We start from the raw sequence: 12,037 nt of genomic DNA, 5'->3' as shown, positions 1-12,037 counted from the left end.
CTTGGCACTGACCTGAACTTGGGTTTCGACGCCTCGACTGGTTGCCCTCGCCTTTCTTGTGCTTGTCATGCTCAGTGGAAGGAGTCCAAACCTCAAGACACGAAAGATGATGTCACTGTGGAGAACAGGCAGCAGGCCTGGCAGAGCCTCCTGAGCTACTTACCTGATCTGACTGGAGGCCAGTGGCAGGATGTTATGGGGTTCCTGGGAGTTGAACGTGCTGCTCCGGGAGGCAAACTGATTCTCTGTACCAGTAACCAACCCAAAAAGAACCTACAGGTAAGGAAAGGAGGGCATGTTCAACATCACGGAGTCACACTTCACTGGTGGGTTATTTTTAACTATTGATTGGGTGAATGTACTTTTAAGTGTTAACTTTTTCAAAATTAGTCCTTAGTACTATGGGTAAGAATCTAAAAGTCATGTAGTTCTTTTCAGAGTTCCCTGTGTAGCCTTGGCTGTCCTGGAACTCTTCTCTCTAGACCAGGCTGGCCTCCAACTCCTAGAGATCCACCTGCCTCTGCCTTCCGAGTGCTGAGATTAAAGGCATGGGCCACCGTACCACCCAGCCCACATTTAGTGTTGTGTGTGTGTGTGTGTGTGTGTGTGTGTGTGTGTGTGTGTGAGAGAGAGAGAGAGAGAGAGAGAGAGAGAGAGAGAGAGAGAGCGCACGCGCAAGCAAGCAAGCAAGCATGCACAGGCATGCAGAGGTCAGAAGGTGACTTTCTCAGACCTGAGTCCTGGGTACTAAAGCTCTAAAGCTGTTGTGTTGGCAGTTGGTGGCATCTTGTTTACACACTGGGCCATCCCATCCTGCTGGCACCCATGTATTCCTTTTTGTGAGGCCATGCAAATAAACTTCACCAACCCTTACCTCCAACATGGCTGTCCCAGTTTATAGCCTTTTACCTAATTCTCATCTAGGAAGTGGCTATTTCTTTGTATTTCACTCCTGTGCATGGAGGACTCTAGCAGGTTTATAATCTGAACCGAAGACACTTTGGTCTCATCTTTTGTTACACTGAGCATGGTTGTGGCCCAACTTACTGAAGTCCGCTGCACCAGGCGGTTGAGGTTGCTGTTGAGATGCGGTGTGAAAACATCCAGGTCAAAAGGGTCAATGAGGGCCTCCAGCCTGTCGGTCATCTTCTCAATTCTGAGAAGAGTTAAACATTATTCTATACACACTTCAGGACAGGAAACAACTTGGCAGGATTTTACAGAAACTCCAGAGGTGAGAATTACCCAACTAACTTGCTTAGTGTCCTTAGACAGCCTGACACAAGGCTTATGTCCGGTCCATGCCTGCCACTTACTGAACAGGACTGAGGTTCTGTTGGCTTCACCTAGCTGTGGAATGCATTCACCGGGTATTATTTGACTCACTGGTTACACAGTGACTTGCAGTTTAAAAGAAACCCAGTCAATGTGGAGGATGTGGTAGGCTTTGTAGGGCATCTCCAGAAAGGGACTTCAGATGGTCTTTAGCTTAGATGTGGCCATACACCAACACACGCTACTGAAGGGACTAAGATGGGGCTGGACTACAGCTTAGAGGCATAGGCCACCACAGTGAGTGTTCTCCCTTTAGCATGGCCTCAGGGCTGCTCAAGTGTTCAGCTCACAGATGTCAGCACAGTGCAAGATTCTGTTTCTTTATTGCTGGCCTGGACAAAGATCTAAATCCTGGACTTGAAGTATGGCTTCTGAATGCTCCGTTCTTCCACCACTATAAGACGGAAAAATCCCAAGAGAAACCCTCCCAAGTAGGGTGCTGTCCACTAACTGCATCAGGAAGAGGCTGCCCTGCAGGTGCCCCAGTAGGAATATTCACCTGGAGTCCGCCTTGCTCCGGCCACTCGGCACCTCCTCCCCCTTGCTGGTCAGAACGACGCTGAGGTAGCGTAGGTCATAGAGGAGCTGCAGGGCTCGGTTCTGGGTTGTTGGAAATGTCCCTTCTTTCTGCAAGTGAAGGCTGGCTGGTGAGGGGTGACTCCTTACATGGTTCCATGTGCAGCTGCAGGTTCTGCTTGACACTACAGCTTGGTGCAGTTTCAGAAGGTGCTATTGACACCCACAGGGCCACGTCCGTCTCGAAAGTATTGAACGGAACTCTGGTCTTAAAATCTCAGGGCATGGAAAAGACCCAGCCCTTAAAGGCAGGCTCCTAGATGAGGGTGGCCAATGCAAATGGGCAAGGCTTCTTGCCTGAGGAGAGATGTATGACTTCTGAGGCTCAGGAGAGATCAACGTATTCTCCCCCAAGTCAGGACTGGCCCTGCCATTAAGTGTTCCCAGTGAAACAGGATGAGTCAAGGGTCCGAGGCACAGGTGCAGTGGAGGCTGAAGCTAGGACCATCCTCAAGGGAACCTCTTGGTGCCATAGCTTCTGCCATCCCTCACTCTCACCTGCTTACAGTTGGTCCTGAGTAGATCAAGGGATTTAAAGACTTGCCCAGAGCCTGCATGAGCCGTTGGTGGCACTGGGGCCAAAACTCAGCCCTTTTTACTGTGAAAGCTTTTACCCTGTCCACCAGTCCTCAATAATGAACTTTGTGATGCCATCTGACCTTGAGAAAGTCAACCTGCAGAGGTGGATGCCTCTCCTGAGAACATGGACCATTTATATGGTCTATTCTGAACCCTTTAAACCACCCAAATCCAAGACAAAGGTCTGTTTGGATACCCACCTTTATCTGGCTTTCCTCTGTGAGTTGCTCATAGGCAGCTATGACTTGGGCCATGCAGGTCTTCAGCATTTCCTGTAGGGTGACCTTTGGCAAGGCATGGCCTCCAACCCGATTAACTTCCTGGCATAAGCCAAACAGGAAGGACTGTACATACCAGGACGGCTGAAAGATCAGAACAATACATTGCTAACTACGTCCAGCAGGCCACATGTATTCCTTGACACTTCTCTCCAGTTAAGCATCTACCTGAAGACCACTCAGCTGCTCCTCAGAATCTACATAAGGAAATGACTTTCCAAAACCATTCTGCTTCTCCAGAGCAGTTAGCTCCCTCTTGCAGCCAAGTACCTGAGACAGTGGAATGAACTCACCTGAGTGGGGAGGCGGATCTTAGACATGACACTGCTGCCAGACTCTGTCTCCTCTTGAATTTCTACTTCATCCCAATTGGTGGCAGTGGCCAGGACTGAGCCAGCATCACTTAAAAGCAATGATCGAGTGAATCCACCAATCAGAAACTGAATGATAAAAAGAGAATGGCCATATTAGTTCCCCAGGGCCTTTGCAGTGTTGGTTTAAAATGACCAGCGTGTGGGTAAGCAGCCAGGACCACTCTCCTGACAAGTTTATGATCAGCAAGAAGTAGCTGCTAGCCATTGTAGTGATGTCAAATGTCACCTTGTGGGAGACCAGGGACTGGTAGAAAGTTGTGGTATTGACACAAGAGCAAGAAGCAGGGTTCCCTGTGCAGCTTGGCAAGAGGAAAGCCTGCTGTAAAAATCTAGACTGAGGAACAGGAAAGAGCTTACATCTGAGCTGCCTGGCACATGTTGTAGCAACTATGAAGTAAGCATTACTTGTCTCTAAACCTCACTGAGGACAGTAAGACTGGTGTAAGACCAGGAAGTCCTGTGACTCACTTTCACAAGCGCTGAGCTCCAGACCCGGTAGGCCAGCACGCTCTGTTGGAGCAGGACTTCCTTCACTTCCTGCCACTGGGCCTGCACGGGGAGGACATCTTGAGCTTTCCCCTTTCCCTGCTTTTTTAGAGCCCTCACCTCCCTTGCAGGTTTTTCAGAACCCCCACACTTTCCCACAATACACTGCTTTAGGTGAGGGCACAGCTCTCCCAGGGACTGGCAGAGTCTGGCCATGAAGAGGACTGCATGCAGCTTGGTGCTGTGAAGGACATCCTTTTGGTCTTGTGTGACTTCTTCAATGGTCCGCAGCTCTGCCTGGATGCAGCCCACAACGGACTTGATGCAGGACACGGACTGAGTACGCAGCATGTCCTGAACAGTCCCGGCATCCGCATATCTATCGAAGGCAGAGTTCTTAGGCTGCTGCATGGGGGTGGTATCCTTGAGCAATGGTGTGTCACTGGAGGGAAGGTAGGCCAGGAGGTCGTCCAGTTTAACCTTCAGCTTAGAATCCAGGGCAGAACAGAAGTTCTGGACACAAGGGCTGATTGCTTGGGCTTTCATGGAGAGGCCACTGTTGGCAAACTGAGCCCGGTTTGCTACACTGACCCAGGCAGCATCAGAAGGCAAGTCGTTGGGGCTCTCGGACCAGAGGAAGAGAGACATGTTCTGCTCAAAGTGGACATGCTTACTCGGTGTGGAGTTGTTGGTCTCCAGTTCCTGCAGAGCCGAGACTAGAAGCTCTTTGGAGCTGTTGGAGATGGATTCAAAGCCTTCTCTGGTCAGTGTCTATAGAGAACAAGAGTCAGTTTTAGCCATCATTACTTAATAGAAATTTCCAAATGAGTTGAAATGGCAATTTATCCTGGCATTCAGAACATTATTATTCAGAACATTATTTACGACACAGAGACCATTTAAAGCCTGACTGTGAAATGCCCACATAAGTTCTCAGTCGGTGGCACTACTTAGGGAGGTTGTGGCAACTTTTGGAGTGGGCTTAACTAAAGCAAGGACACTGGAGAGTGTTCTGAGGGTATGTATCTTTGTTCCTCTCCCCAACCCCCATCCCATCTGCTCCCTGCTTGCCATGAGGTTAAGAGGCTTTACCACATGCTCTGGTCATGAGTTCTGTCTCACCACTGGCTCCAAACAGCCAAGGGACCATGCACTGAACTCTCACAACTCTGAGCTAAAATAATACATCGTTCCTCAGGTTATTTCTGTCAGCCATTTGGTCACAGTGATGAGAAAAAGAACCAATATGTCAACACAGTGTGGCAAAGAGCAAAGACAGCATCACTGGGGGGTGTCCTACAATGGCCTGCTCTCTCTCTTAGCTTTCAGGAAATCTAGATTTGGTAAGAAATAGGGAAAGAAAACATTCGATAAACAAGGGAGGTTTTAATATAGTCAAAAGGCCATACAAGGCTCAAATGTGAGGTGGCCCAAGTGAAGTCCACTATACCTGTAACCGATCCAGGAAGAGCTGCTGCATCAGGTCCTCCCAGAACAAGAGTGGCTTCTCCAGAAGCCGCTGACACACCACCTCCCAGCTGTGGCTGGCGGACTCATTGGTAAGCAAATCCCATATGGCATCTCTGATGCCTGCCAGACCTTTCATGCTCTTCACATACATAAGCAGACTGTCGATCCCATTTTTAATGTCTTCACTGCACCTGTAACAAGACCGCTTTCCTTAGGCCGTATTGAATCCCTGGCTATTTTTGGTTTGTGTTTTTAAAGATTGACTATGTATTCCTGGCTGGCCTGGAACTTGCTGTGTAGCCCAGGCTGGCCTCAAACTCAAAGAGATCTGTCTGCCTTTGCTTCTGGGATGCTAGGATTGAAGGCGTGTGCCAGCACACCTGGCCTACATTTGTGGATTTCATTCACATCATTGTTAAGAAAAATTCTTAAGACTCCATTTGAAACCTCTGACCTGAGCATGTCAGCACATTTCTAGCTGGATGGATGCTGGGAGTCTGTAGTACTCTCAGCAGGCCAACTTTTGTCTAGAACCTCGTGACATGGCTTCAGGGCCAATGCATAAAGCAAAAGCTCAGAGTATTCGGTATGCAAGTCTAAGGAGAAAAGCCTCTACTTAACTGTTTTGGGAAATTATTGTCTTTTAAAGATTTTATTTCAAATTGTGTGTGTGTGTGTGTGTGTGTGTGTGTGTGTGTGCGCGCGCGCGCGCGCATGCGCTTGCTTGCATTTACAGGAAGATATACATGAACGGAGGTGCCCTCTGAGGTCAGATGCAACAGCTCTCCCGGGAGTTGGAGTTAGGTATGTGGATGTGAGCTGCCTGATAAGGGGTCTGGGAACTGAACCCAAGTCTTCTGGACGAACAGCAAGTGCTCTTTAACTGTTGAGCCTTCTGTCTAGTCCATGGAAAAAATAGTTGTGCCCTTCCTCCGGCCTTGAGCAGGCCCGAGATCTTGTTTACCACAAGAGACCAGATAATAGGACCTAGGTGGAACTAACCACCTAGGCTGTATATCAATAGACACCTAGGTGGAGTCACCCACCTTGGCTGCACGTAGATCCCGCTACAGGAACTTGAAAGAACTGCCCCTGGGCTTGCCTTGAGACATCTCCGGCCGCGACCCGTGACCAAGAACTGATTATCCCCACCCATTTCAGCCGGCTGAAACTAGGAAGGGTTCGGGCGGGGTCTTTCCCTTTAAATTGAAAGCTTAACATTAAAGCATTGAGCCTTGACCAGAGAACTTTGTCTTGGCTTCATCTTTTCTCGCTCTCCGTCCCCCTTTCGTTCCCAGCCCTCTTTCCAGGTGAACCTGTTCGACTCGTGGCCGCAGGCGGCTACAAATAGTTTCCTGATTCTCCCCCCGTAGGTAGTAAGAGGGTCCACAGGTAGCAGTGTACCCTGAATGGGTGGCAGACATGTGGCATTTTACCCCATGACCGAGAACCAGCTTATGCCTCCCAGGTGTGGTCACTTTGAAGGCTGCGTGCAGGTCAAGCCTCAGGGATGCTTTCTGACTGCTTACATGTCAATCCATTTCTGCAGCGTGTCTTTCAGGTACTCTTGGCTGATGGGATGCGCGAGGGTTCGCAGCGTGGGCTGGAACTCGGCGATGGAGGCAGGCAGGTATCTGAACCAGCCGCACAGCTTCATCTCCCCTTGGAGGGCACCGATGCCCTTTCCTAGAGAAAAGGCCAAGTGGGAAGAATCCAGGCTGGGCTTTGAGCAGCATTTTGAGAATTACGACCATGACGGAATTTCCCCAAACCTAGATGTGTCACCCACACCACCCACCCTTGAGACAGTGGGTCAAACTGGAAAAAGGTTAGATAGAGGAAGTACAGGGAAGGTCAAGTCTCTGTGCATGGCTGCCTCCCTACACTCTGCTGTTCTGCTGGTTAAGAATAGTACACACAGGCCAGGAAGAAAAGGGAGGGCGAACGAGGGATGGAAGGAAGGAAGGCTGTGTAGTCTTCATCTGTGTGTGTGCCCACGCATGCGGTTGTGTGCCGTGTGTGTGTGTGTGTGTGTGTGTGTGTGTGTGTGTGTGTGTGTGTTTGAGGTGGGGTCTTGCCATGTCACTTAGGCTGGTCTCCAAGCCTGAGCCCCAGTGGTCCTCTTGCTTCAGACTTCTAGAGTAGCTAGGTCTACAGGCGCATGCCACTGAGCCTACCAGTCATTGACATTTTAATACCAGAGCTTAAGTTACCAAATTAAAGTGTAAGCTATTCATTCCCCTTTCCTTAGCATGCTAGGTCACACGAAGACCTAAGGGATCAACCACTGACAACCTGTTCTGCCCGCTGAGTTTCTTGCTCATCCTACAGGCTTGGACAGTACCTTTCACTGTACTCTTGGAGAGGCCACTCGGAGTTTGTATGTCTGTTTTCTATGGCAGGTCAGGTCAGTCAGTACTCACCTTTCACGAAAGGGATGAGTAAGTACATCCCAGCATGGGGGTGGTGGGGTGGTGGTGGGCTGTGTGTGTGTCTCAAAGCACAAGAAAGGGGTTTTACTCAAAGATGAGCCCCCGGTAGTAACAATCCTGAACTCCTTTCTACCTTTGGCTGCCTCTTTGCTGATGGTTCCACTGACCCTGCAGCTTTGTCATTCATTACAGGAGTCTGCCTCATTCTCTTCCTCACTGATACATCCATCCCTGTGGCCACAGATAAGCATGCTGCAGGTGGGTGTCTCTGGGGACACCTGCTCACTCCTCAGTCCCATTTCAGTGTCTCAGTGTTCTCCAGAGTCCCACCTGCAAATGGAAACCCATCCCAATCCCCAAACCAGTTCCTCTTCTAGTGAGCGTGGATGCCTCCCCTCTCACATTCTCCCCAGTTGACCCTTCATCTCCAGTGCTCTCAACAGAGACCCACTGGCCACTCGGCTTTATCTGTGTGCCTCCCTTCTGACCCAAGTCCCAATCCTCTGTCTGACGCTGGACCACGGTGACAGCCTCCTGTTAGCTCTCAGCACCTCTCTGCCCTGCAGGACACCCGCCACAAAAACATTTAATTATAGCTGGGAAAACACTACTTCAAAGAAGTATGGGGTGCAGGGAGACATACGGCAGAGAGAGCACACTAAGCCTGCATGGACACGGAGGATACCCTGATCTCTGAATAGAGTTCAACCTCCCATCTCGCGCCCATTTGGCTGCACTTTTGCTGACCCCTGGCCACACCTCAGCGCTCTTCTCATTAGATCCTCAGTCTAGAACCCTCTTCTCCGGCACTCTTCAGCTCCTCAGGCTAACACCCTCATCTCAGGACTCGGAACCTCATCTTTGTTTTACATGGGTCTCTCTTCCCTTCCTCACATGCTAATTCCTCTCGACCTTCAGTCTTTGACATCACTTTGAGATCACTTTGACATCACTTTCCCAGGGAAGTCCTCCTTGGCTTTGGGAGATCCTGTGTTCCTAAGCAACTGGTCCCGTGCATTTACAGCAACGACCATGGCTGACATCAAACGGCAACCTGCATGCACCTCTGAAGGTTCAGCACCTCCCTTTACAACTACACTGATATCCACAAAGCAAGGGTCTGAATCTTCCCGGCTCACTGCTTTATCCCCAGAGCTGGGAAATGGCAGATGGGTTGAATGAATGAGGAAAACGGTTACAAACTCACCAGTGGGCTGCTGCCTTGTGACTGTCTCCAGGGTAGAGAAGAGCAAGCCGCAGGGCAGCGATGGGTCCGGGAGCACACCTTCTGGTAGAGTGTAGAAAAGAGCATGTGCTTGGTTCAGAGTGGTAGCCAGCAGTTCCACCAAAGAGCAAATCTGGGCCTTGATGCCAGCACCTATAAGAAGAAGACACCCTCTTGTAAGCAGCTCCCTCTAGCAAGGCTGAACACAGACTGCTGCTTCAGGCTCCCTTGATACCAGTCCCTGTTGAAGAATCCCATTTTAGAGAGAAGCACACCTACCGTGATGAGGCTGGTTCAGAAGTGTCTGAATAGTCGCCTTTCTGGCCAACAGGAAGTCTGTGAGGGCTTGCCGGGGAGAGCTCTCCTCCAAGAGCATTATGGAGCACAGGGCCTCGGCCACAGCCTGGTCTGACACAGCCTGGCATTTGAGCAGCATCTTGCTTTCGTGCAAAATCGTTGACCTAGAAAGACTCACAAAGATCAACAAGGAGTAGCTAACATCTGGGGGGGTGAAGCGTCTCAGTGTATATGGAGAAAAGACAGACAGACCCCTGGGATACTGTAGGGGTCAAGCGAGCTCCGGGGCTATCACACTTACCGGAAGTGGCTGGCTGCTGCCACCTGCCGGATGAGTATGGGAAATCTCGAGAGGATGGGGCTGTATCTGGAGCTAGAGGAGTCCAACTGCAGCAGGCTATGCAGGTGACAGCAGAGCAGGTACAGCTGTGTGGCCTGGAGGTGCTGCGAGGCTTCCATAGCGCTCCAGATCTTCTCGGGGACCTCTAGCAGCAGCTTAATCTGGGCAGCCATGCTGTAGAATTTCTCGGACTGCGGTTGTGGCTGAAGGGCAGAAGAAGACCGTCAGAAGAGCAAACAAAAAGCATAGCTCCCTTTACAAAGGCTTGGGGAGAAGTTGGGGAATGCTTTAAGAGCTGAAGCTTTACCGAGTGTGGGAGTGCACACCTTTAATGTCAGCACTCAGGAGGCAGAGGCGGGGGGATCTCTTATGAGTCGGAAGCCAGCCTGGTCAACATAGCGAGTTCCAGGCCAGCCAGTACTATACAGAGAAACCCTGTCTTTAAAATCAAAGAAACAAACAAACAAAAAACTCTGACGTTTCCATTAAGCTACACTTAGTACCACTCAGCTTGCAGGGCACTGAGGTCTGACCAGATGGCATTTCACCATCTGGTTATCGGTAGGAGGGAGGGGCACCTCTCACCATCTGGTCATCGGTGGGTGGAAGGGAGGCTTCATACAAGCTTCCTCCTTCCTCTCCTTTCTCTTGAAGGTCACCAAAGATTTCTTGTTGACCGTTCTTTACCACCCCTGCACCAGATCTTCATCTGGCTGAGTTTTCATCTGCCCTTTCACCTCGATTCCGTCTTCAATAGTGGGGTGTAGGGTGCGGGTAAGGGAGGGGGACTAGCTTTGGCTCTTTTGTGCTCCTCTCCATCTGCTACGTTAGGCAAGCAGGGCCTTCACAGACATCAGATGCTAACAGTTTAATCGCGGACTTCCCAGGCCCATTACTGTGGGAGAATGAATGTCTATTCTTTATGAATTATCAAGTGTTGAATATTTTGTTACGGCAGCATAGCTGGCCAGAGACGTCAATGTTCCAAATCTCAGCTGTCCTTATTGAGGAGCCACACCTAACACGCTCCTTCAGAACTATTATGTTAAATGGACATTTGGTGATTAATTGCCTTTGTGCTAAACCATTTTCTACTGCTCTTCTAAATTATTCATATTAAAACATTCAACTTCCCATGAATTTATTTATTTAATTAGAATGTAAAGTTCGGGGCTAGAGAGATGGCTCAGTGGTTAAGAGCACTGACTGCTCTTCCAGAGGTCCTGAGTTATAATCCCAGCAACCACATGGTGGCTCACAGCCCTCTGTAATGGGATCCGATGCCGTCTTCTGGTATGTCTGAAGACAGCGACAGCGTATTCATATACATAAAAAAGTAAATAAATCTTAAAAAAAAAAAGAATGTAAACTTCAAGAAAGTATTGGTAGGCTCCTGTTTATGACTTGAACAGAGAGGGCATTCCCCGAGAAATGCATCAGCCATAACTATGAAAATCAGTACATTTCTAATACTGGGTCTACATAGTTGAAGTTAGCCAGGTAAGCCTGTCCATTTGAGAAGGGGGCTGGACTTTATGTATAGCTTAGGGAGTGATAGACCGACATAGTTCCAACCTTCTTTGGGCACGTTCATTATATTACCCTAGTTTTTTGGCTTGGGTTTTCTGACACCCAGGTAGCACGAGAACGCTGACTCCACATGTGGGTTTGTGTGCTTTTGTAACTTCTTCTACCGTTACAGTAAGTTCTCCTAGGTTGAAACTATTCACCCTCCGCGCCCTCTGCTCCATCCTAGGCCGACACCCACTGTTAGGCTGTCCTTCCCACCCCATCGTTCTACATCGGGTCTTTAATGTTCTAGGGGAGGACGTCAGGATGGCCTGAATTTTCTAAACCAGCCTTCGTTGCCTAAAATGAAACTGTTCACCTATTAATAGGGGGGAGGGCCTGATGGCTGAGGCTACCCTCCCCCAGTTCTCCAGGCGCGGGTGCAGGGTGGGATGAGGAATGAATGACTTTGACGGGAAGGTGTGAGCGAACGGGAGAGATCTGTTCTCGACTGTCGAGAGACCCCTGGCGTTTTCAAGAGAAGGAGAGCGCAGGGAACCCAGGGGAGGCGAGGAAATCCTCCGGAAGTCCGGGAAGGCTCCTGGAGCAAAAGGCCGCCTGACTTTTCGGCAGCGGACCAGCGTCCCGAGGAAGGACCGCAGACACCTCCCCGGAGCACACTGCGGCGTGAGGGGCGGGCTCCTCCGGCGGAAGGTGAGGGATGGGGACCGCCGGGAGGCGGGGGCGGGGGCGGCGGCGGAACGTGGCGGGTTCGGATCCCGGACTGACCTGCGGGGCCCGTGGGACCCGGGGCGCCGCGGAGCCGGCCTGGCGGAGGCGGGCGCAGTATTGATCGGTGGCCTGCACGGCATCCACCAGCCCCTCGGCGCAGCGGCGCATCTGGCCGATGGTGTCCGCCGCCTCGATCAGGTCGCGGTACCGCTCGCCCACCATCTGCCGCAGCTCCTCCTTCTTGTGCTCGATCTCGGCTCGAACCTGGCGCTCCAGCCCGCGGATTTCCTCCGCTCCATGAGTCTCGAAGAGCGCGTTGGGATCGCGCAGATCCAGCCGCTTCAGCGCGGAGGAGGCGGTCGCGGCCGCCATGGTGCTAAGTCAGGGATCCGCCGGCCGCTTCC

At 50.7% G+C, this 12,037-nt stretch overlaps 2 protein-coding genes across 3 annotated transcripts in view; one reads left to right on the top strand and one right to left on the bottom strand.

Moving 5' to 3' along the window:
- Nucleotides 1–12,037, bottom strand: part of Cog1 (component of oligomeric golgi complex 1) — a 13,197-nt gene extending 1,160 nt beyond the window's left edge. The window contains exons 1-13 of one of the 2 annotated variants that reach the window (XM_028761247.1): nucleotides 11,691–12,037; nucleotides 9,354–9,595; nucleotides 9,035–9,216; nucleotides 8,738–8,908; nucleotides 6,628–6,784; nucleotides 5,079–5,289; nucleotides 3,611–4,399; nucleotides 3,062–3,208; nucleotides 2,691–2,852; nucleotides 1,835–1,962; nucleotides 1,048–1,156; nucleotides 164–273; nucleotides 13–91 (exon numbers count right to left, since the gene is read on the bottom strand). In XM_028761247.1, the coding sequence (XP_028617080.1) occupies nucleotides 13–91; nucleotides 164–273; nucleotides 1,048–1,156; nucleotides 1,835–1,962; nucleotides 2,691–2,852; nucleotides 3,062–3,208; nucleotides 3,611–4,399; nucleotides 5,079–5,289; nucleotides 6,628–6,784; nucleotides 8,738–8,908; nucleotides 9,035–9,216; nucleotides 9,354–9,595; nucleotides 11,691–12,005 (2,802 nt within the window). In that variant the 5' untranslated portion in view covers nucleotides 12,006–12,037. The other variant, XM_028761248.1, reaches the window with a different exon arrangement.
- Nucleotides 11,528–12,037, top strand: part of Slc39a11 (solute carrier family 39 member 11) — a 416,305-nt gene continuing 415,795 nt past the window's right edge. The window contains exon 1 of the mRNA XM_028761255.1: nucleotides 11,528–11,615. The gene's annotated coding sequence lies outside the window, so the exon portion shown is untranslated. The remainder of the gene's footprint in view (nucleotides 11,616–12,037) is intronic.

This window comes from Grammomys surdaster, unplaced genomic scaffold (assembly GCF_004785775.1).
Source record: "Grammomys surdaster isolate TR1022 unplaced genomic scaffold, NIH_TR_1.0 126906, whole genome shotgun sequence".
NCBI lineage: Eukaryota > Metazoa > Chordata > Mammalia > Rodentia > Muridae > Grammomys > Grammomys surdaster.
The sequence above is the reverse complement of the archived record's forward strand: the minus strand, read 5'-3'. Positions and strand labels throughout refer to the sequence as shown.